At 49.8% G+C, this 25,815-nt stretch overlaps 1 protein-coding gene across 14 annotated transcripts in view; it reads right to left on the reverse strand.

The window, feature by feature from the left end:
* Positions 1-25,815, reverse strand: part of NHEJ1 (non-homologous end joining factor 1) — a 1,170,625-nt gene that overhangs the window by 926,214 nt on the left and 218,596 nt on the right. For all 14 annotated transcript variants that reach the window (XM_085650083.1, XM_085650079.1, XM_085650082.1 and 11 more), the window contains one exon: positions 19,476-19,614. In XM_085650083.1, the coding sequence (XP_085506209.1) occupies positions 19,476-19,614 (139 nt within the window). The remainder of the gene's footprint in view (positions 1-19,475; positions 19,615-25,815) is intronic.

The raw sequence follows: 25,815 nt of genomic DNA on the forward strand, positions 1-25,815 counted from the left end.
GCTAATTCCAGAACGAGCGTCGGCTGAAGAAAGAAAGGAGACCAATGGTTGGGCAAAGAATAGACAGGTTTTCACGGCCCTTCTAAACGACCAGTGATTCTGGATGCTTCTGATGGACACGGGAAGAGCATTTCAGAGGGCCGGGGCTTTAGCACGGTAAGTCGCTTTCCTGCTCTTCCTCTTCTGACATGAGGGACACATGCCAGATAAAGGTTATCTGAGCGCAGATCACGCTGGGGAGCATACGGGTGGAGCAAGTTGAATAAAATGGAAGGCGCCTAGGAGATTAAAATTCTATGTGCAATGCATAGCACCTTGAAATGCATTCTCTTAACTACAGGGAGCCAATGTAACCTACGATTAAAACTGGAAACAGAGCAGGACCTAGGGAGTGCAAAATTAGCTGCACCACTACAATTAGGGCCAGCTGAAGTCTTCAAGTCACTGTCTTATTAGTGCCTAGATACATTGTGTTGCAGTAGTCCAGCTTAGACAGTATAGTGGACTGGATAAAAAAAAAACCTGGCATGTATGCGAATCTAAAAACCCCAGCATGGGTTTTAGCCCTCATAGAAGTCCAAAACAGACGCCCACCACTGATTTTGCCTGCGCTTCGAAGGCCAGAGTTTTATCGACCCAGAACCCCAGGTTTTTTAAGTCTCACCTAGCAACCGCAGCGCATGCGCTGCTTTGCCTTGGCGAGACTATTGTCGGTTTTTGTAGCGAAGGGAGACAAACCATGTGCGCGCCAGACAGGCAATGTTCACGCGCATGGCGTCTCCTCTCTGCTTCCAGCTAGCGGCCGGACATCCGATGTGCACGCGCACCGCACGGCGTCTCTTTTGCTCGCGGGCTTGTTTTCAGATAGTTACTGAGAGGGGAGAATGGCTCCATTGTGTCTTTGTTGTGGGTTGGGTGCTAAGAGCTGAGCTGGAAGCAGCTGTGCCAATAACCCAGTTTAATTGAGGGAAAGCTTATTTAATTTGTTGTGATCGGCAGATGGAATGGAGGCACATGGTCTGGGTCACAGTTTTAACATCACCTGGTGCTGCAGATTGCATGCGAGGCTAGAGCCTCTCTCTTCAGAGCTCCCTTCTACCACCGCTGGATCCAGGGCAGAGCAGCCTAGGCTTCGGCTGAACACTGCCTTCAAGACACTTGTTTGCATATTTCATGCTCGGGGACACGAATGGCTTGAAATCCACAGTGGTTTCCCTGAGCACTCTTCGGGGAGTTTCACGACTTGTCTGCCTAAGACTAACTGCGCAGGAAAAGCCATCCTAGAAAAGCTCTAATGTGCCACTAAATTTAATGTCCCGGTTTCCGTTCGTGTATTTGCATGTCTGCGTGTTTATGCGTGAGGCGGTGGTGTAGTGAAGTAGAGGGTGTGGTGGGGGCGGCGACGGCCTCAGCAGCGAGGGGCTCTTATCAAAGTGACAGATCGCTGTATTTATTTTGCCGGCTCGCTGCCTGAACCCCATGATGTTATTTACATGTCTCGCTTATTATTTTCTCTCCTCGTTAACAGGAGTGTGTTACTAGCCAGCGTAAAAGGAAGAGTAATTTAATGTAATACAATTATATATATATATATATATATATATATATATATCAGAAAACAGTTGCTCAGCAGCAGGGGCGCACTCGGGAGACAGAAATCATGCACAGGCCACTAGCACAGCAAAATTTCGAGTCAGCCTATGATTAAGGAACCTATTCCAAAACGCGTCAGGCGTGCTCCATTGATGGGAGTTTCTGTTGATGCCTGTGCATGATTTCTGTCTCCCGAGTGCGCCCCTGCTGCTGAGCAACTGTTTTCTGATGTTAAACGCGCCGGCTTCGGGCGCGAGGGGCTGCACCACCCTGAAATGGACGAGGGATCACAGGGTACGGAATTGGTCGTTGCCCTATTGTGGGGAGACATTGCCTGGATTTTTGGCATAAGCGGAGACTCTCATTGTTATTATTGGAACTTTGTCTGGATTCCCATTTGGGCTTAAAGCAGGCTTATGGACCACATCTCCCAGCAGACACTGGGATCTCCCAGCAGGCGCTGGGGCAAAGAATCCCATTGGAGGGAAGATGTTTAAATAAAGATGCCACTAGCACAGCAAAATTTCGAGTCAGCCTATGATTAAGGAACCTATTCCGAAACGCGTCAGGCGTGCTCCATTGATGGGAGTTTCTGTTGATGCCTGTGCAGGATTTCTGTCTCCCGAGTGCGCCCCTGCTGCTGAGCAACTGTTTTCTGATGTTAAACGCGCCGGCTTCGGGCGCGAGGGGCTGCACCACCCTGAAATGGACGAGGGATCACAGGGTACGGAATTGGTCGTTGCCCTATTGTGGGGAGACATTGCCTGGATTTTTGGCATAAGCGGAGACTCTCATTGTTATTATTGGAACTTTGTCTCGATTCCCATTTGGGCTTAAAGCAGGCTTATGGACCACATCTCCCAGCAGACACTGGGATCTCCCAGCAGGCGCTGGGGCAAAGAATCCCATTGGAGGGAAGATGTTTAAATAAAGATGCCACTAGCACAGCAAAATTTCGAGTCAGCCTATGATTAAGGAACCTATTCCGAAACGCGTCAGGCGTGCTCCATTGATGGGAGTTTCTGTTGATGCCTGTGCATGATTTCTGTCTCCCGAGTGCGCCCCTGCTGCTGAGCAACTGTTTTCTGATGTTAAACGCGCCGGCTTCGGGCGCGAGGGGCTGCACCACCCTGAAATGGACGAGGGATCACAGGGTACGGAATTGGTCGTTGCCCTATTGTGGGGAGACATTGCCTGGATTTTTGGCATAAGCGGAGACTCTCATTGTTATTATTGGAACTTTGTCTCGATTCCCATTTGGGCTTAAAGCAGGCTTATGGACCACATCTCCCAGCAGACACTGGGATCTCCCAGCAGGCGCTGGGGCAAAGAATCCCATTGGAGGGAAGATGTTTAAATAAAGATGCCACTAGCACAGCAAAATTTCGAGTCAGCCTATGATTAAGGAACCTATTCCGAAACGCGTCAGGCGTGCTCCATTGATGGGAGTTTCTGTTGATGCCTGTGCATGATTTCTGTCTCCCGAGTGCGCCCCTGCTGCTGAGCAACTGTTTTCTGATGTTAAACGCGCCGGCTTCGGGCGCGAGGGGCTGCACCACCCTGAAATGGACGAGGGATCACAGGGTACGGAATTGGTCGTTGCCCTATTGTGGGGAGACATTGCCTGGATTTTTGGCATAAGCGGAGACTCTCATTGTTATTATTGGAACTTTGTCTCGATTCCCATTTGGGCTTAAAGCAGGCTTATGGACCACATCTCCCAGCAGACACTGGGATCTCCCAGCAGGCGCTGGGGCAAAGAATCCCATTGGAGGGAAGATGTTTAAATAAAGATGCCACTAGCACAGCAAAATTTCGAGTCAGCCTATGATTAAGGAACCTATTCCGAAACGCGTCAGGCGTGCTCCATTGATGGGAGTTTCTGTTGATGCCTGTGCATGATTTCTGTCTCCCGAGTGCGCCCCTGCTGCTGAGCAACTGTTTTCTGATGTTAAACGCGCCGGCTTCGGGCGCGAGGGGCTGCACCACCCTGAAATGGACGAGGGATCACAGGGTACGGAATTGGTCGTTGCCCTATTGTGGGGAGACATTGCCTGGATTTTTGGCATAAGCGGAGACTCTCATTGTTATTATTGGAACTTTGTCTCGATTCCCATTTGGGCTTAAAGCAGGCTTATGGACCACATCTCCCAGCAGACACTGGGATCTCCCAGCAGGCGCCGGGGCAAAGAATCCCATTGGAGGGAAGATGTTTAAATAAAGATGCCACTAGCACAGCAAAATTTCGAGTCAGCCTATGATTAAGGAACCTATTCCGAAACGAGTCAGGCGTGCTCCATTGATGGGAGTTTCTGTTGATGCCTGTGCATGATTTCTGTCTCCCGAGTGCGCCCCTGCTGCTGAGCAACTGTTTTCTGATGTTAAACGCGCCGGCTTCGGGCACGAGGGGCTGCACCACCCTGAAATGGACGAGGGATCACAGGGTACGGAATTGGTCGTTGCCCTATTGTGGGGAGACATTGCCTGGATTTTTGGCATAAGCGGAGACTCTCATTGTTATTATTGGAACTTTGTCTCGATTCCCATTTGGGCTTAAAGCAGGCTTATGGACCACATCTCCCAGCAGACACTGGGATCTCCCAGCAGGCGCTGGGGCAAAGAATCCCATTGGAGGGAAGATGTTTAAATAAAGATGCCACTAGCACAGCAAAATTTCGAGTCAGCCTATGATTAAGGAACCTATTCCGAAACGCGTCAGGCGTGCTCCATTGATGGGAGTTTCTGTTGATGCCTGTGCAGGATTTCTGTCTCCCGAGTGCGCCCCTGCTGCTGAGCAACTGTTTTCTGATATATATATATATATATATATATATATACATATATATTTCTGTACAAATGTAATTGTGTATTGTGTGCGCAAATTATGTCAGTCCATAATGTAGCAGTGACCTAGTAAAGATGAGATCGTAAGTTATATATCAGAATTGGTTGATTGGAAAAAAATGTTTTACTTTGTCAGTGAATGTTGATGGCACTTTACAAAAGTGAAAATATGGTAAAACTATTTTCAAATTTCTGTTAAGACTGTAGGTTAGCTACACTTATGTATTGAATTGTGCGCTTTACACCCTCCTCCGTACACTTTAGACACTACAAAGATCTTAAGCGGGCTGTTACTCATATAACTTCTATGTCATATCAACAAAAACTATTAACAAAATAGACATTTAATAAACCTCTATGAAGCAAATGCACACAATGCAATCGAACAACAGCCGTGCAAAAAGCCCATACACAACAGGGCTTCATTTTCACACAGAGGCGGTATAAAGATGTTGATAACTAACCATCACATAAAACCAGGGACACTGGAAAAATAAGATCCTGTGGTAGCAGCGTTTTTCGTATAATTATAGATTAGCTGCATTTGCCACATAATCCGTCAATGAAAAAATATTTCTATCTCAAACAGGTCAAAACTTACTAATAATGCAGCGACATGTGTTGCTGCACAGTGGAAGGCCATTCCTGAGGATCAACTGTCGCCAATCTGGGGTCAATTGCTGCATTTAACCCCTTCAGCGCTCATGACGGAGCCACTCCGTCATGAGCCACGGGTGCCGTGTGCTCATGACGGAGTGGTTCCGTCATGCTGCGGCCGTTGGCTGCCGCTCCTCCCACGCTGCGCTGATTCCCCGCCTGTGCGGGCGATTAGCGCAGTGGGCGGAGTCATGACGGAACCACTCCGTCATGAGCACAGCTCAACCGTGGCTCATGACGGAGTGGCTCCGTCATGAGCACAGCGCCACCGCGCTGACCCCAAACCCCCCCCAGCGCCGCGGCGGATTTCCTGCCACGGCGAAGGGGTTAAGTGTTAAAGTGGCACTTATGAGGTGGAACCGTTTGTAAGACTGTTCACATGGATAACAAGCATTTGCAATGCAATAGGTGTCGCATTTACCCAAGTTTGAGCTATTGACATTGCAAATAACAATGCCTTTTATTTTTGTTTTCAAAACATAAAGAACAGGCATTGTCATTAACAATGCCAATTGCTTAAACTTGCGTAAATGCGAGACCTATTGCATTGCAAATGCTTGTTACTACTGCCTTAGGCGGGGAGGCGACTCTAAAGAGGCAGGCCACCAATGTTCGCCCCATAGTTGAACATCTCTTCCCAGGAGAACAATTTAACATTTGCTAGCAGCAGTGGCGTAACGAAACTCGAGGGGGCCCCCCTGCAAAGTACATAGAGGGCCCCTTTTCCTGCTCATTCAGGGGCTCTCAGGCCAGTATAATTTGCTAAGGGGGCCCCCTGGAGCTCGGGCCCCCCGCACTGCGGAATCTGCGGGGGCCTTTGTTACGCCCCTGGCTAGCAGGCTGAAGGCAGTTGGCCGTCACCCACTCAGCGGCAGCCCCCATGTCATCATGGAATTCAGTCAGGTTTTGAGTTATCAGAAAGGAAATCACATGAGTATCATAGGATACTAGTGAAAGCCCCCTAGGGCTCAAAGCGGATCCCTGGGGCACTCCATGACCTACAGTGTGAACCTGACAGCTACAATGAGAAGAAATAACCTGATAAAATCTCTCGGATTGAAATGACGTTAACCAGGTTAGAACAGCTTCCCCAACACCGATCTCCTGTAAGCGTCGCAGCAGAATATCATGAGACAGGGTATCAAAGGAGGCGCTCAGATCCAGTAAAATCAGAGCAGAGTTACTGCCTTCATCTAGGGAGCCAACCGGGCACGCCTCTGATTGGACTAAAACCAGCCAATCAGCGCAAAGCAATGCTGTAGCAGGAACAACAGGGACATTTAAAAAGCTTCAAATGACAAAGCAGGAATTAGCAGCAGCGATTTTAATTTGAAAAAGGTCAGCAGTCTCAGCAAATACTGTAAACCTCTATCTTCACTCCAACAAAGTCAATTCTGGTGCAGGCAGACAAGGTGGCCCAGTTCCTTGTCGAGGTAGCAGAGGAGGGGAACAAGAACCGCGGCCTAGCGACATACGAGCAGACCTCGAGGACGCACGGAGAGCCAGGTATCGAGAGCGGCGTGCACGCCCCCTGTGGCAGTGCCAGGATGTGGGGCGAGCAGGCCCGCGCTGTCCGTGGGAAGACGGCGTCGGAGCTGGGTGTGTGGGACGGAGGCCCCCGAGCCTCGGGCGCTGCAGCCCAGTGGCAGGGCCGCGTTGAGCAGGCCTGGTATTGGATACAAGCAGGGGCCAGGGCACCTCCTCCTTATTAGTTCACTTGTATGATGTTGATGGCAAGGTGTACACGATACACCATGACCGGAGAGGGAAAGTTACTACCGCTGGCTATTTTGCCTTGTAGGTGCCCCACACGACTCTACCAAGCACACACACCACCTGACAGCGGACCACAAATCCTGGGAGAGACTGGGGGGCAGCGGTCAAGACCAGGCAACGTCATAGCGACTGCACCCAGGGGGTAGCAAGCAGTTACAAACATGAATGATGGGGCAGGCTAACGGAACCTATGCCCCATGTTATGACATGGAATGCACAGGGGTTGGCTACCCCTAAACGACGCCATGTAGTGCATGCATACCTCAAACACATACTGCCTACTTACAGGAAACACACCTAGAGCAAGGAGACCTCCTTAAGCGGCACAAACGATGGTGGGACTGGTCTATGGCACGACTTGCTCCGTGTATACCCGTGAGGTGCTGCCATGGATGGCACCAGGGGCACCCTTTGTCCAGGATACATGCATAATAGATCCAGAGGGCAGACATGTAGGGATGGCAGGATAGACAGACAGAATACCGGACATTTCTAGTGACTTGTGCTCCAAATGCGAATCACTCACGTTTCTTAGACCAACTTATCCCAGCCCTCACACAATACCTATAGGCCCCATGCATGTGTGGAAGAGACTTTGATTGCATCTTAGACGTGGAGGGGGATTGGTCCATCCCACCTATGCCCAACGCCACATGCTGTAGACTGAGAACACGTTCAGAGCTGAGCAGACAGCAGAAGGGACATGAGGTGCAGAGCGCCCATAGAGAACACTTGTATTATCCGTCAGTGCTTTAGCTACACACGTCTAGATAGGTTTTTCTGTGGGGCACTGCTGTCCTCAAAAGTGACCACATCGGTGTACCTGGCTTGCTTCCCAGTGAGGCCCACACCAGACACACAGTGGGGCATGGGTGGAGTGGCAAAATGACTCGTTTAAATACCTGGGCATATTTCGCATGCCATGCAGACATCATGGACGGTGTCCTGGGCACTCATTTAAATCCAGCCGTCCATGGCTGCTCGGAGTGCCTCTGCTCTCCCCAGTGGGGCAGGTGGTGATAGTCAAGCTGCTCATACTCCCCGGGCTGGTGTGTGCCAGCGCTCTCCACCACCTCCTTCTCTAAGGCTCTAAATGGGGCACCATTGAATTTAATATGGGGAGTGGCCAGAGCGAGCTGTGCCATGTATGACCCTGCACCCCCTGAAGCAGAGTGGCGTGTGTGCTCCTGGTGACGGAGCAGTTACAATGGCCGCTGCGACGGTTGGTCGCGGGGACCAGAGCAGAAAGAACGGAAATGAAAGCAATTCTGAGAGGTGATGCCATCCCGGTGAGGATAATGACCCCGACTAGAAGGGTGGACCATCGAACCAGTGCCCTAATGAGAACGGGGAGTACACATGCCTACACACACACACACAGCTCTGCCCAAATACGCTGCACCTTTAAAGCCGAGGGCAATCCTTTAATTTAGAAATACCCGCAGAGACACAAGGCGGAACCTTGGATGGAGGCCGGATTAACCCAGGCCAGGGGCCTCTACACCAAGGGGACACTGCATGCCTTTCAAGACATACCAGCCACATACAGCATAAACCCAGGATACTTTATCACATATAATGCAATAACACAGAGTCTGGGACAGGGACTGGCAGAACCACCGACATCGGCGCCCTCCAGGGAATCCTGCTGCACATCACAGCTTGATACAACCTACACAACACACACGATGTTTATTGTCCGGCCAAGACCGCATGGAAAGCAGACCCAGGACACAAAAGTCCTGACCCATAGTGGCAGAAGATCAGGGGGCGAGTCAAACCGGTTTCGAGGAACCTGAGATTTCAGTCCATGCAATTCAGCTATCTCCACCACAAGCACCTCGCCCTGAAACATATACAGCGCACGTGTGTAGGGGGGTCCTCGGACTGTCACAGATGCCAGCAATCTGAGGCTGGATTCTACCATATGGGCCTTGCCCGAGGATATGCCCAATGTGGGGGACGGTGACAGGCGGTGCCCGAGTTGCTTGACCGGACTAGGCCGAGCACACCTGGGATGGGCCTGCTCTGGCCGAGGCTGGGCGCAAACCAAGACAAACGTGCAGATGAGCTGACCTAGCCTTTTACTATTGAAAAGGAGGATAGCTCTGACACAGAGAACCAGCCGCCACCAGACAAGGAGCCGGTTATGTGACTTACACAAATTTCCCAGATCAGAGGCGGACACCAGGACACTAAATTGACCGGGAGGGGACCGGATGGCCCTGTATGGGACAGCTACATTACAAGGCTGGAGGCGAAGAATGGCACCCGCTTACCAAGGTACAAGACCACCATGGGAGCGGGGTCACAGGACACACTGAAAATACGGAGGGGAGGTCACGGGCCTCACAGCAACCAAGACACATGTGCAACATGACTCAGTGACAGTGGCCACGCGAAGCGCAAACCCCACCACGTGAAAGTATCGCAGGCCTACTCCACCCAACAGATACACAACACACCAACTAAAGACTGCGAACTCCACACAAAATGCTGACAGTCAAAGTGCAAGTGGTGTGTCTACATGAGTTATCCATGCATCACTGAGGCGCAGACCTGGGTCCGCGCGGTTAAACTGCAGAATGTCTGCGATAAAAATCAATAAAGAAATATCAGAATGTAGGTGGGAAGAGCTGCAGAGCAGAATTAGAGGGGACGCTGGATTTCTACTACTCAGACTTTTCTTGCCGCAAGAAGGCTTCTTTTACTCCATTTGTGAGCGCAAGATTCACCTGCTCCTGATCACCACTCATTTTTAGTGCGCTGTAAATCTTACTGAAATCACTTTTTTACAGACGTACATTGTGCAGAGCTTGATTCAAAGGGAGTGCAGAATATTTTCAGGGAGAGAGTTTTGAAGTCCCTCACCAAATGTAACCCTAGCTATATCCGCATTTTACCAACAACAAAAGAAATTAATGCATATTTTGGACACAAACAGTTTAAACAAGATTTATTTTAGACACAGAATCTATTTTTGAGTTTGATATACAACCCTCTGTAGATATCTGTGCAGCCTCCCTAGAGAAAGACACATACGAATTTTACAGCTCAGTGCCGATATATTTGGGCTGCTTGTGGTGATCTCCCCTTCAGGCTGCGTGGGGCGATCTCCCCTTCGGGCTGCGTGGGGCGATCTCCCCTTCAGGCTGCGTGGGGCGATCTCCCCTTCGGGCTGCGTGGGGCGATCTCCCCTTCGGGCTGCGTGGGGCGATCTCCCCTTTGGGCTGCGTGGGGCGATCTCCCCTTTGGGCTGCGTGGGGCGATCTCCCCTTCGGGCTGCGTGGGGTGATCTCCCCTTCGGGCTGCGTGGGGTGATCTCCCCTTCAGGCTGTGTGGGGCGATCTCCCCTCTGGGCTGCGTGGGGCGATCTCCCTTTTGAGTTTCCTGGAATGAACTCCCCTTCGGGCTGCGTGGGGTGATCTCCCCTTCGGGCTGCGTGGGGCGATCTCCCCTTCGGGCTGCGTGGGGCGATCTCCCCTTCGGGCTGCGTGGGGCGATCTCCCCTTCAGGCTGCGTGGGGTGATCTCCCCTTCAGGCTGCGTGGGGCGATCTCCCCTTCAGGCTGCGTGGGGCAATCTCCCCTTCGGGCTGCGTGGGGCGATCTCCCTTTTGAGTTGCCTGGAGTGAACTCCCCTTCGGGCTGCGAGGGGTGATCTCCCTTTTGAGTTTCCTGGAGTGAACTCCCCTTCGGGCTGCGTGGTTCGATCTCCCCTTCGGGCTGCGTGGTTCGATCTCCCCTTCGGGCTGCGTGGTTCGATCTCCCCTTCGGGCTGCGTGGTTCGATCTCCCCTTCGGGCTGCGTGGTTCGATCTCCCCTTCGGGCTGCGTGGTTCGATCTCCCTTTTGAGTTGCCTGGAATGAACTCCCCTTTGGGCTGCGTGGGGTGATCTCCGCTTCGGGCTGTATGGGGTGATCTTCCCATCCTCTTTTTGCTTATTATTTTCTACTGCCTCGATTTGGGTTCTTTTGCCTGTCTTCGTTTGAGCGAAGATGTCCCCCAAGGCTGAGAGTGGCAACAGAGTTGCAGCACAAATAAACTCCCATCTCTTTTTCTGCGCTGGATAGATCAAGGAACAGAGAATTGGGCAACGCATGAGAAATGGCTGGGTGGTCCTGTAATACCCTGATTGTCCTGATCAGATCCCAAAGCTAATAATGCGTGGAACCATTCAAAGACACTGGGATTCCGTGTGAACACTACATCTCCCTAAAAAGCTTCATTGGTTTAATCCAGTCATCTTGAATTTCTACTGGACCTCACAGGAACAACCAACTGATCACTGATTTGGAGAAAGCACTAACAACCATACTCCTCTTGTTCACAAACTTAACTCTGGCAAGCTCTAAATCAAAAGTAACCTCCATTTGCACCATCAATTATTGGATCACCGCTCTTCTCCAAGCAGGGGCAGTCTGGGTGTAGCTCAAGCCAGAGTCATTCAGTCTCAATGGCCTCCACAATCTCACATCATTTATTTCAGTTCGCAATAAACCTACAGGCTCATCATGGTGGGACTCTCGATAGGTCTGAGAAGCCCACAAACCTCTACGCAGCCTGCAATTACGGATGAGGGGATGGATGACGAATCAGCCCGTTTGGTGCTTCCTCAACGCTTGGCCCAACATTTGAAGAAGATTGCAGCGACTCTTCTAGGGCTTTGCTATCCAGGATAGGTGGCGGATAAACAGTCTCAAAATCAAATCGGTTAGCTTCAGGCTGGTGACATGTGAAATAACTGTACTCAAGGTGAGAAAATATTGTCCGTTAGTTAATTGAAAAAGTTCCCACAAACCCAGACTTTCTAACGACTCCTGGATCCAAGGCTCCAGTAGACATGTTTTCTGCCGAAGCAATAAGCTGTACGTGCACAAATACTACGAGGGAGAATATTGCAATAAGGATTTCCTGATGAGGACCTCGCTCCACTCATGCAGCTTTTGGACAAGTTGGCCGAGACCAGCCTCCAGTGTACTGCCTTCTACAGGAAAAAATTCTGCGTTAAATTTGCTCTAAGCGGATCTAAATTTGCGTCAGGCATTCTCAGCTTTGTTGGACAAGACATCGGACCTCATCCCTTTAGAGGAACCGGCGGAAAGGATCCGGGTGCAAGACTCACTACTTGGAATTCGACCGATGATAAGACTGCTCTTTGCACACACCACCAGCAGAGACAGCTGAGAGCCAGCACGTACCTGGGGTCCCGCCTGCAGTAATAGGATCATCGACGCTGTTAGTTTTCCTGCCGCCGCCCTGACATCCACGGCGGCAGTGAAGGACTTCAGTTCCCAGCCTGCTGAGCGGCACTGGGGCACTTCCGCCCGCCGTCGCGCCCGGAGGCGCTGAAAACCGAGAGGCTACCTCCGCGTCGCGGGACGCGCGCGGGTGGCGCCGGGAGAAGCCCGGGACAAGGGCGGGACCGTCTGTGGCCGTCAGAGGCCACAAGAGGCTGGGCTGGGCCAGTACTCTAATGCCTGGAAAGAGGTTGCTGAAGGGCCACCAAGGTAACGGGCTGCACGATTCATAACTTGGGAGGGGAGCCACGTAACATCTGACCTGGGACCATCAGGTTAAGGATTAACTATCGTTAAAAATTATAAAAACATTGGCACTATAGTGGTGAGGATATGCCTGCTAAAACTCGAACACGCTTAGCAAAAGCTAACACTATGGACCAATCAGACACTAGAAAAACGAGTAGAACATTAAAGACCCCTCCACATGTTCCAGCGCCACAGACAGCAATCGATTGAATGTTGCTTAAAGCCATTGGTGAAGTCTCCTGCGAAATTGCACGCACTGAGAGGCGACTTTCATTAACACCTCAACTGAGTCAACTGATTTCGCCCTCCCCTATTCTTCCACTGACAATTCAGGACTCTGCTTTGGAATCCCCAGAGATTGTCAGCTCCCCTGCACAGATATCCCCGGATAAGCGCTTAAATACTAGGGGCAAAGGGGTTAACACGCAAGTTGGCAACAGGAAAGTGAACAGCAAAAAGAAATCTAGACCTAAGAAATGTAGAGGCTGCCCGGCGATCAACAGTAATGAGATAGCAACTACTACGGCGGAAGAAATAAGGGACCAAGCAATGGGCGCACAGGTTCCCCCGGGCTGGGCGTCAAATATTATTAGCGACTTGAAGTTACATTTTGAGCAACTGATTGATGCCCAGACTAAACAAATTTTGAGTAGGCTGGTTAAAGTAGTGTCGCTAGTAAAACAAAAGGGAGGGGGCAGCAATACGCCCGTAACATCATTGCCCTGTATCCCAATTGGCAACACAGCTCCCACAAATTTAGTATCCATTCAGAGGGAGAATCTTAGTGAAGCTGAGTCATTAACAAACAAGAACTCACCCACTATCCCATTAGATTACCCCGTAGCAGGGCCATCAAGTGGTCACACAGGACCCCCACTTCTGGCCACTCACAATCCCCTCCCCACCGGCGGACGAAATAAAGACCCCAGTCAGAGCACCAGAGAGGTACCTTATACCAAAGTAGGTAACAAGGGGCCATGTCTGAATTTACCCCCAGAAGCGGCCCCTTATGTCATCATTCTCACAGGGGTCCCAGAGCTAAAATTCGGCCAAATAGAGATGCATGACGAGCTTAAAAACAAAGTCATGCATTGGCTGAATAGAAACAGGCCATTGCCGAGGGATGAACAGGGAGAAATTCTGCACGTAAGAAGGGTCAGGTGGATTGGAAACAAGGTAAAAAACAAAGTGGGTGACTGCGTGGTGATAAACTTTAGGGCCAGTAGAACAGTAGACTACATATTAAGCTGGGGCCCGGTAGTTACGGACAGTAGCATTAGCCTCGCACCCTTATGGTCTTTTTATGCCAATGATTTATGTCCCCTGTCTAGGAATTGGCCAATCCAAGGCAGTGAGGAGGATTATCAGACTTGTAAGAAGGGCTATGGCATAAAATCATATGTTCCACCTAGAAACTACGGCAGAATAGCCCCGTCAAACAGGTTTGATCCCCTTTTGCTCACGGAAGAGTGGGATTGACTGCAAAGGGTGGAAGATCAAGTGGAGCAAACCGCACGGGAACTGTCTTTTGTCCAATCCCCCTCTATAGGCAATGATCAAGTCCGCCCCACAGGGGGTAAACCAGGCCTTGGTTATCCGGCGGGGGAGAGATTCCGGGATAATATTACGGTAACTAAATTTACATTGGTAAGGAACAAGGTAGGCGTGCAAGAGGATAAAACCAGCGAGTTAGAAGTACAGGTGTCCGCTCAATCATATTACGCACAAGTGGCACAAACTGAGAGTGCATTAAAGAAAGCCACCAACGATGCAAAGGTTCACTCGCCCCCTACCCAAATAGATCCATCAGGATCGGAAAGGAAAGAGGGGATTGAAATGATTTCCTGGAACATTGCGGGGCTGGCTTCCAAATTCCATAACCAGGAGTGGAGACAGTACGTGAGCAAATTCCGCGTAATCTGCCTACAGGAAACCTGGGTGGTGGACCATAACCCATTTCATCTTGATGGGTATAAGTGTTTTTCTGTGCCCGCAAGGAAAATGACATTGGGAAGACCAACGGGAGGGTTAATTATATATGTGGATTTCCAGCTTGAAGGTGTGTGGGTCGATTTGCAATGGAACTCAGTTAATATACAAGCCATTGGATTTGAAGTTAGGAAGATGAACATTGTTTTGATTAACGTATATAATGCTGTTTCAGGGAACGGGAAGAGCTCAACAATTCAAAATCTAGATAATTTATTGACCGATGAGCTAGCGCCGAGAAAGAGAGCAGTAGCCCCATATGTGATTCTAGCGGGGGATCTAAACTGTCATCTGTGTCCCAACCTAAGATGGACGGAGGGGGCCTGGACAGGTTGTACAGTGGAAAAAGGCCCACACCTCGAACACACCCCTGAGGGACTGGAGCTAGAAAGGGTCTTGAATAATCACGCACTTAGGCACACAATAGACCTGATGGGGCCTAAAGTCGGCGATAAAAATCATACCAACATTTAAGGGAAGAGGGTATTGCTCTATTATAGATTACATAGCAGTCTCTATCCCCTTTGTGAATTGGTTAAATAAGGCTAGCATTGAATGGAGCATATTCAGCGACCATAACCCTCTAGTTTTGTGGATTAAGAACTGGGCCCCTTGTAAAAATAAGAAAAGTGACAATGTAAATAGTACACTGAGGGCTATGGACCAGGGGAGAAGGCTCAGATGGGCCCAGGTGGACGGGGACGCCTTTTACAGATCCCTAATGGAGGACGGTAAGGAAATGATTGGGGGTATGCCTAGATCCCTCATTTGAGGGACCTATGGTGGTTAAAGCCTTTGAGGCAATGGCACACCTCATTGATGGACTACTAAAATCCCCCGTGTCAGGGCCGATGAAATGCTCCCCCAGATGGTTCAATAGAGATTGCTCTAGGGCCCATAATGAATTGAAAGAAAGTTTAAAAAAGGTCCCTAGAGACAAGGGGCGCATTGCACAATGTAGGACAGCATATAAAAAAGCCATCAAACTAAGGAAATTGGCTCTCCAATCACAGACATGGGAAAACCTACGGGAGGCTGCAGATAGAAAAGATTCTCGGGCATTTTGGGAAATAATAAATAACCCTTGTTTCCAGGATGCGGCTGCACCGGTAATTAGTACAACCATTCTCCCTGAGCAATGGTTTGACCACTTTAAAGTACTGTACAATCATGATAACGAGCACCCGGGGGGGGGGGGGGTGAGGTAACTTGCCCATGGATGACAAATGTAGAATTCACGGTGGATGAACTGGTAGTGGGGATCAAGGGGCTGACACAGAATGAGGCCCCTGGTCCGGATGGTATCCCCCCGGATCTCTACCCAAGTAAAGTTGATCTTTGGGCACCCATGCTCACTAGAGTCATAAATACGGCAGTCTCTACAGGTATGCCAAGATCCTGGGCTGCAGCCACGATAGTCCCAATTTTTAAAAAAGGGAAAAAGGATGACCCCCGGTGTTACCGTCCAATTTCCCAAATTGATGTAACGGCTAAAGTATTGGGGAGAGTTGTCCTGTACCGTCTTTTGGACTGGGCGGAGGAACACCATATAATAACAGACTTGCAATATGGTTTCAGATCAGGAAGGTCAACTACAGACCAGTGTCTGAACCTTTACCTACTAACAGCCAAATATACTATTGCAAGTAACCAGTCGATTTATATGGGGTTTATGGACCTCTCAGCGGCTTTTGACCACGTCAACAGAGAAAAACTCTGGAACCTGATGATTAAACTAGGGGTAGAAGAAGGCCTGGTAGTTATTTTAAGAGCACTCCACTGGAACACCTCTGCTAAAGTGCGTTATAATTTGGAGGGTGATACTACAGCTCCCTTCCCTTGCACCAGCGGGGTGCGCCAGGGATGTATCCTGGCCCCGTTTTTGTTTTCATTATATATAAATGGGCTAGAACAGGCACTATGTAATTTAAATGCAGATACCCCTAGATTAGGTGCACGAGCAGTATCGGTGTTATATGCCAACGACGCGGTACTCTTAGCCCGAACACCGAAAGGCCTCCAGACCTTGCTGGATGGGTTTGTTAGCTTTATGGCCAGACTAGATCTATCGGCTAATTTAGCCAAGTCATATCTACTGTTGGCAGGGTCCAAACCATGTAAAAAGTTTTGTTATAAAATCGGCTCACACATAATGGAACAGGTTAAAACCTTTTCCTATCTGGGTGTCTTATTTGACGGGCTTTTAAATTTTAAGTTTTTAATGGAAGGGAGAAGTGCAAAAGTAGTGGCCTCAACAGGGGCCATAATGAACTATGGACATAGGCTGGGTAGGTGGTCGCCTGAACAGGTCATGCACCTTTATGGCTCAGTTTGTTGCCCCAAAATAACGTATGGGGCAGAAGTTTGGGGTTTTGCAAACCCCTCACAAATTCAAACTGAGGAAAATAAATTCTTGAGGAAGGTCTTACAAATCCCACAAAGTACGTCAGCTTATATCACACACGCTGAATTGGGAAGGATATACTTGGAGGACCTGATTAAAGTTAGACCACTTATGGCCTGGCTAAGAATATGGACCAATAGTGAGGCGGGCCTGAGCAGGCAAATAATTAATGATTGTATGGGTAGAGACAAGGGGATGGACATCCCATGGCTGAGTTATGTAAAGGGTGTTTTGACTGGATTAGACTGTAAGAACCTCTTCACTGAACCCACAACAATCACTCCTGAGGATAAAACCGGTATTAAAAGAACCTTTCTGGCAAAGGAGCCTGCACGCAGAGCCGCCTCAGCCGAAAGCAAGTCTACAGTCCGTATCTTTAGTTCAGTTAAGTCAGTAGAAGGTATGGAACCTTATCTTGCCTTACTATACAACGCACAAGACAGATTTTTAATCACTCGTTTTAGGCTCAACCTTTTACATCACCTTTTGGCTGACCCGTCTGGTTTTACGGCCACGGTTGAGCAGAAGGGTACCTGCGGCTGCGACAATAGGTCTCCGCAGGATACCCTTCATTTTGTATTTCTTTGCCCTTTTTATTCAGTACCCAGACGCCGTTATTTAGTAAGGTTTTTAAAACAAATGAAGTTAAGACACGCCAAAGTTGCTCTTTTATTTTTTCAAAAGGTTGAGAATCCACTGACGTTAGCTTGTATTATGAATTTTATTAGAGTTGCGATAAGATTGAGACACACTAGAGGGTTACTTTGAATGCCTTGATGTAAATGGCCCCCTTATTGTCAATGTAAAATGAATTGTATTGAAATGTTTTTAACTGTAAAATTGTACTTTCATGATATTTTTTAAATATCGAATAAAGGATTTTGAATGAATGAATGACTGCTCTTAAGTAGATAATCACGGCTCCCAGGAAGTGCAACTTACAAGGGAAGGGCGTGCGTAGAATGTGCTTTACACAGCCTCAACTCCGCTAAGTAATGCGCAATCTTGAAATGAGCACTTTCACAATGACAAACCTATAGCGAGCTTGTGTGGTGTGGTAAACAACAACCACGAGACTGGCACCAGATGCCATTTGTTCAAGTTATGGACACGCCAGTGTATTCAGTAAAAGTACTTGTTTGAGCCAGTATTTGTGTATGATCCGAGCCCGTGTCCGGCAGCAGCAACAGTAGCACCGATATATTTGCTGCTGCCGGACATGGGCTCAGATCATACATGAATACTGGCTCAAACAAGTACTTTTACTGAATACACTAGAGGCTAATTAATGCCATTTGAGTTACTTCTTCACCCCTTGGAGGCAATGTACATTATAATTGGACTGAAGATACATGGGTACTCATTACCGGTTTAAGGCCGCATTTCTGGAGACAACGTCCACCAAGAGAGACACTATGCAAGCATACTTATTGCTGGATTCATTACACCGACATACGAATCTCATTACCTTATCTTTGCCCTGAAGAAGTCCTTGTGAAGGGTGAAACGCGTTGGCTGTCTCTACATGTGTACAAAGGACTTTTGAAAAATAAAGACTTGCAACAAAACCCACAACGCCTGCTGCATGAACTCTGCTTTGTGTGCGCTCTAATTTGCTGATCTTGTGTATTGCCTCTCATCAGCCTTTTCTTCTGCATTTATTTGTGGCCATGTGGCAGATGGCCATTTGAGGTGGGCAATACGAGTTTAAAGTACATTTTTGTGACTAGCCTAGGTAGTGCAGCTGCGGTTTTGCCTTTGTTGCTATGAAGCTAAGGAGCCACCAGGTCTCCTCTTGTTTCAGTATTATCCTGGCGGGGCACTATCCGAGCCTCACACTTCAATGCAAGAGGGGAGCCTAAGGCTCACAGCTCATCACTTCACAGGTACTCAGAAGAGCCATGTTTTTGACTTTTTTCACTCCCTCTATATGAGAGATATGCATGCACTGTAAAAATGCCAGATGTGTTGGTCTGTTCCAGTATTTACGCAAATAATGTAAAATCCACTATTTTATTTCTTTTATAGCGCTACTCGTCCGGAGTCAGAGTTCTTTACGTAGCATACACATTATACATTGACAGTAAATTATGCAACACAGATCTCTCCAGAGTAAGTGTTAACCACCAGAGGTATCTTACCATTATTATTATTCGGCGAGATTTACTGGGCACACTAAGAGCTCTGCAGCAGGTGCCTTAACCCCATAAGATATCTTAAAACGGAGACTTTGCAACCAACTAAGCAGAAGAGATCTACGGCCATGTTTCCCCTTGTTGCCAATTTCTTTGTGGCAAAGATTTTTTGTTTAAATGTATCAATTGAGGCACAGATTGTGCGTCGAGGATGCGCCACTTTTTTGGTACAACCTTTATGCAAAATCTAATTTGTTAAATCTAGTAATGTGCTTACATGTACTCAAGATAGAGCTGCTAATCATATGTGTGAGGTCTTAATATATGATGTCACTTCCTGCAAGGTAATTTGCTGTGAGGTTACTTCTTGTGACGCCACGTCTTGCGAGGTCACTTCTTGTGATGTCACGCACCAGGAAGTCACTTGCATACTGGCTAATTTGGTTAAGTCCTCCACTTCTGTTTTTTTAGGACTTGCGCCCTGGGTAACACCATTGCTGAACGCCGACACGTGAGGTGGTCCTACCTACCTCGGCTCAACGAGGCGCCGCCCTCCCTGTAGTCCTGAATCTCCGCATCCTTTCGCAGGAGGAGGGCGGCCAGCTCCTGGGAATGGCGCTCCAGTGCCAGGCTCATGGCCATCAGGGGCCGCAGAAGGTGACGAGAGACCTGCAGGGACAGAGAAACCGCAGGGTTAGGGGCATGCTGTACCCAGGGTGCCAGGCAGGGAGACGGGGGACAGAGGGTGAGCTTCGCAAGGGCTCTGCAGAGGGGACCCCTCTCGAGGAGGGAGGAGCGAGGGTCCCGCAATAGCGCTACCTGGAAAGAGCATCTTGAACAAGAGTTTCAGAAACAAGTTTACTCACCTGCCACTATCAGTCCTAAGCTCTTCCAACTCTTGTGCATGGGAACAGCGCCATCTGGTGCACGCTACCAGAACACGTGCCAAAGCTGTAAACAGCGAGTGCGTCCAGCTCTCGAGCATGGCCTAGGAAGTAACATAAAGATGCACTTTTCTTTAACACACGCTTGTTTCTGATGCTTTGTCTTTTTAGGAGTACTCTGAACTTTGAATTTGTGGGCATTAACAGATCGCACGGGCTCCATTAGAGGATTACACGATCTGTGTGAGGGCGGAGGAGAGGGGTTCATGGGGGAAGGCAGGATTAGAACCAGGCCGTTCGTTCCACCATAGCTCTTAATTAGTTAGCAGACCAAAGAAGGGTGCAGAGGTCTCCCGTGCACCCACGCCCCCCACACCCTGTCTCCCGTGCCCCCTACACCCCAAGATACTGCCTCCCGTGCCCCCCACGCCCCCAGACCCTGCCTCCCGTGCACCCACGCCCCCCACACCCTGCCTCCCGTGCCCCCAAGAACCTACCTCCCGTGCCCCCAACGCCCCCAGGACTCTGCCTCCCGTGCCCCCAATTGTGTCATTTAAAACCACGAGATCTTGAGAGGACCACTGCTCCGCAGTTAGAAGGTGGGTCTTCAAGTACAGAAGTTACTACACAAGGGCGGGGGAAGCGGTCACTAGTACAAGCCAGTAACATGTTCATACTGTGGCATGCTCCAGACCCGTCCCGGCCCGCCCCAACACAACACAACACACCAGAGGTAACGAGCATGGATCAAGCAGGGACTGCCTTCGAAACGCGGCGTCTGCATGGAGAGTGACAGTAAGAACCAGAGCCTGTATACAATCATGTGGGGCACACGCGGTGTCTCCATGGAGAGTGACAGTAAGAACCAGAGCCTGTATACAATCATGCGGGGCACACGCGGTGTCTGCATGGAGAGTGACAGTAAGAACCAGAGCCTGTATACAATCATGTGGGGCACACGCGGTGTCTGCATGGAGAGTGACAGTAAGAACCAGAGCCTGTATACAATCATGTGGGGCACACGCGGTGTCTCCATGGAGAGTGACAGCAAGAACCAAAGCCTGTATACAATCATGTGGGGCACACCAGGTGTCTCCATGGAGAGTGACAGTAAGAACCAGAGCCTGTATACAATCATGTGGGGCACACCCGTTGTCTGCATGGAGAGTGACTGCAAGAACCAGAGCCTGTATGAAATCATGTGGGGCACACCCGTTGTCTGCATGGAGAGTGACAGCAAGAACCAGAGCCTGTACACAATAATGTGGGGCACACGCGGTGTCTCCATGGAGAGTGACAGTAAGAACCAGAGCCTGTATACAATCATGTGGAGGCACAGCCGGTGTCTGCATGGAGAGTAACTGCAAGAACCAGAGCCTGTATACAATCCTGTGGGGCACACCCAGTGTCTGCATGGAGAGTGACAGTAAGAACCAGAGCCTGTATACAATCATGTGGGGCACACCTGGTGTCTGCATGGAGAGTAACTGCAGGAACCAGAGCCTGTATACAATCATGTGGGGCACACCCGGTGTCTGCATGGAGAGTGACAGTAAGAACCAGAGCCTGTATACAATCATGTGGGGCACACTCGGTGTCTGCAAGGAGAGTGGCCGCAAGAACCAGAGCCTGTATACAATCATGTGGGGCACACCCGGTGTCTGCATGGAGAGTAACTGCAGGAACCAGATCCTGTATACAATCATGTGGGGCACACCCGGTGTCTGCATGGAGGGTGACAGTAAGAACCAGAGCCTGTATACAATCATGTGGGGCACACGCGGTGTCTGCATGGAGAGTGACTTCACGAACCAGAGCCTGTATACAATCCTGTGGGGCACACCCGGTGTCTGCATGGAGAGTGACTGCATGAACCAGAGCCTGTATACAATCCTATGGGGCACACCCATTGTCTGCATGGAGAGTAACTGCAGGAACCAGAGCCTGTACACAATCATGTGGGGCACACCAGGTGTCTCCATGGGGAGTGACTACAAGAACCAGAGCCTGTATACAATCATGTGGGGCACACCCGGTGTCTGCATGGAGAGTGACAGTAAGAACCAGAGCCTGTATACAATCATGTGGGGCACACCCGGTGTCTGCATGGAGAGTGACAGTAAGAACCAGAGCCTGTATACAATCCTGTGGGGCACACGCGGTGTCTGCATGGAGAGAGACTGCAAGAACCAGAGCCTGTATACAATCATGTGGGGCACACCCGGTGTCTGCATGGAGAGTGACGGCAAGAACCAGAGCCTGTATACAATCCTGTGGGGCACACCCAGTGTCTGCATGGAGAGTGACTGCAAGAACCAGAGCCTGTACACAATCATGAGGGGCACACCCAGTGTCTGCATGAAGAGTGACTGCAAGAACCAGAGCCTGTATGGAATCATGTGGGGCACACCCGGTGTCTACATGGAGAGTGACGGCAAGAACCAGAGCCTGTATACAATCATGTGGGGCACACCCGGTGTCTGCATGGAGAGTGACAGCAAGAACCAGAGCCTGTATACAATCATGTGGGGCACACAGGTGTCTCCATGGAGAGTGACAGTAAGAACCAGAGCCTGTACACAATCATGCGGGGCACACCCGGTGTCTGCATGGAGAGTGACTGCAAGAACCAGAGCCTGTATACAATCATGCGGGGCACACCCGGTGTCTGCAAGGAGAGTGACCGCAAGAACCAGAGCCTGTATACAATCATGTGGGGCACACCCGGTGTCTGCATGGAGAGTGACTTCACGAACCAGAGCCTGTATACAATCCTGTGAGGCACACACGGTGTCTTCATGGAGAGTGACTGCAAGAACCAGAGCCTGTATGGAATCATGTAGGGCAGACCGGGTGGCTACCCCACAGCCGGTCTTCGGTCGCTGCACGTGCCCCCAAGAAGCAGCTGCCTTTATGTCTTAGTACGGGCCTCTCTGACCATTAAAACAGACCCTCCTACATGTTAGTATGGGCTTCTTAACCGCTGAAACAGACCCTTCTACACGTAAGTACAGGCCCCTCTAACCGTCGTACCACCCCTCTTACATGTTAACACACACCCTCTCACCACTGAAACAGACCCTCCTACGTGCTAGTTCGGGCCCCTCTAACTGTTGAAACAGACCCTCCTACGTGCTAGTTCGGGCCCCTCTAACCGTTGAAACAGACCCTCCTACGTGTTAGTTCAGGCCACTCTAACCGTTGAAACAGACCCTCCTATGTGTTAGTTCGGGCCCCTCTGTTGAAACAGACCCTCCGGTGTGTTAATATGGGCCCCTCTAACCGATGAAACAGACCCTCCTACGTGTTCATACGGGCCCCTTTAACCGTTGAAGCAGACCCTCCTATGTCTTAGTACGGGCCCCTCTAACTGTTGAAACAGACCCTCCTACGTGTTCATACGGGCCCCTCTAACTGTTGAAACAGACCCTCCTACGTGTTAGTTTGGGACTCTCCAACTGTTGATACAGACCCTCCTACGTGTTCATACGGGCCCCTTTAACTGTTGAAACAGACCCTCCTATGTCTTAGTACGGGCCCCTCTAACTGTTGGAACAGACCCTCCTACATGTTAGTTCGGGCCCCTCTAGCCGCTGAAACAGACCCTCCAACGTGTTCATAAGGGCCCCTCTAACTGTTGGAACAGACCCTCCTATGTGTTAGTTCGGGCCCCTCTCACCACTGAAACAGACCCTCCTATGTCTTTTGTACGGGCCCCTCTAACCGTTGAAACAGACCCTCCTACGTGTTAGTTCGGGCCCTTCTAACCATTGAAACAGACCCTCCTACGTGTTAGTTCGGGCCCCTCTAACCATTGAAACAGACTCTCCTACGTGTTAGTTCGGGCCCCTCTAATCGTTGAAACAGACCCTCCTATGTCTTTTGTACGGGCCCCTCTAACCGTTGAAACAGACCCGCCTACGTGTTCATACGGGCCCCTCTAACCGTTGAAACAGACCCTCCTACGTGTTAGTTCAGGCCACTCTAACCGTTGAAACAGACCCTCCTATGTGTTAGTTCGGGCCACTCTAACCGTTGAAACAGACCCTCCTACGTGTTAGTTCAGGCCACTCTAACCGTTGAAACAGACCCTCCTATGTGTTAGTTCGGGCCCCTCTGTTGAAACAGACCCTCCGGTGTGTTAATATGGGCCCCTCTAACCGATGAAACAGACCCTCCTACGTGTTCATACGGGCCCCTTTAACCGTTGAAGCAGACCCTCCTATGTCTTAGTACGGGCCCCTCTAACTGTTGAAACAGACCCTCCTACGTGTTCATACGGGCCCCTTTAACCGTTGAAACAGACCCTCCTATGTCTTAGTACGGGCCCCTCTAACTGTTGGAACAGACCCTCCTATGTGTTAGTTCGGGCCCCTCTCATCACTGAAACAGACCCTCCTATGTCTTTTGTACGGGCCCCTCTAACCGTTGAAACAGACCCTCCTACGTGTTAGTTCGGGCCCCTCTAACCATTGAAACAGACCCTCCTACGTGTTAGTTCAGGCCCCTCTAATCGTTGAAACAGACCCTCCTATGTCTTTTGTACGGGCCCCTCTAACCGTTGAAACAGACCCTCCTACATGTTCATACGGGCCCCTCTAACCGTTGAAACAGACCCTCCTACGTGTTAGTTCAGGCCCCTCTAACCGTTGAAACAGACCCTCCTACGTGTTAGTTCGGGCCCCTCTAATCGTTGAAACAGACCCTCCTATGTCTTTTGTACGGGCCCCTCTAACCGTTGAAACAGACCCTCCTACGTGTTAGTTCGGGCCCCTCTAACCGTTGAAACAGACCCTCCTACGTGTTAGTTCGGGCCCCTCTAATCGTTGAAACAGACCCTCCTATGTCTTTTGTACGGGCCCCTCTAACCGTTGAAACAGACCCTCCTACGTGTTCATACGAGCCCCTCTAACTGTTGGAACAGACCCTCCTACGTGTTAGTTCGGGCCTCTCTAACCATTGAAACAGAGCCTCCTACGTGTTAGTTCGGGCCCCTCTAATCGTTGAAACAGACCCTCCTAAGTCTTTTGTACGGGCCCCTCTAACCGTTGAAACAGACCCTGTTAGTTCGGGCCTCTCTAACCGTTGAAACAGACCCTCCTACGTGTTAGTTCGGGCCCCTCTAACCGTTGAAACAGACCCTCCTACGTGTTAGTTCGGGCCCCTCTAATCATTGAAACAGACCCTCCAATGTCTTTTGTACGGGCCCCACTAACCGTTGAAACAGACCCTCCTACGCGTTCATACGGGCCCCTCTAACCGTTGAAACAGACCCTCCTACGTGTTAGTTCAGGCCCCTCTAATCGTTGAAACAGACCCTCTTATGTCTTTTGTACGGGCCCCTCTAACCGTTGAAAGCGACCCATCTAGCGCCCAGGTTATAATGGGCCTTTTCTGGCCAAGTAGTGGAGGGCTGCGCACCTATCTGGAGGAATGCAGCATTTAGGGCCACACTTTGTATATTCTGGGTGGCTCCTGAGACGCCCCTGCCCGCCAGTGACCTGATGAGTGATGAATCTGAACTCAACACCAGACCTGCAGTCAACTTACCTGGGGTCAGATTCCAAAAATGGGGCCCTAGTGTAAATAGGTTTCTCTAATCAGCAGTGGAGCAAAGTCTGTTTGCATCATTTTGTATAACTTATGCTGTAAATATTGAGCAAAATGACTTTTATTTTTCACTAGTGCATTGATTGATTGATTGATTTAAAGGCTTGTAATGCGCAACTAATACCAAGAAGCGTCCAGGCGCCCTGAAAGGATCCCAAAACAAGTATGTTCCAATACATCACAACCCTGCCCACCACCGTCACCAACTCTACGACCACACCACACTCTATCCGACTAGACACCCAACCAAACCAGGGCCTACTTAGGGCCAGGGCAGTGTGCGCTGATGAATTCTTGCAAACACATCTGTTACCAGAAGATACTGTTCACCATTGCCTTCCCCCTGAAGTGGGGATAAGATTCCAGCCAAGATTCT

This window comes from Triturus cristatus, chromosome 3_2, assembly GCF_964204655.1.
Source record: "Triturus cristatus chromosome 3_2, aTriCri1.1, whole genome shotgun sequence".
NCBI lineage: Eukaryota > Metazoa > Chordata > Amphibia > Caudata > Salamandridae > Triturus > Triturus cristatus.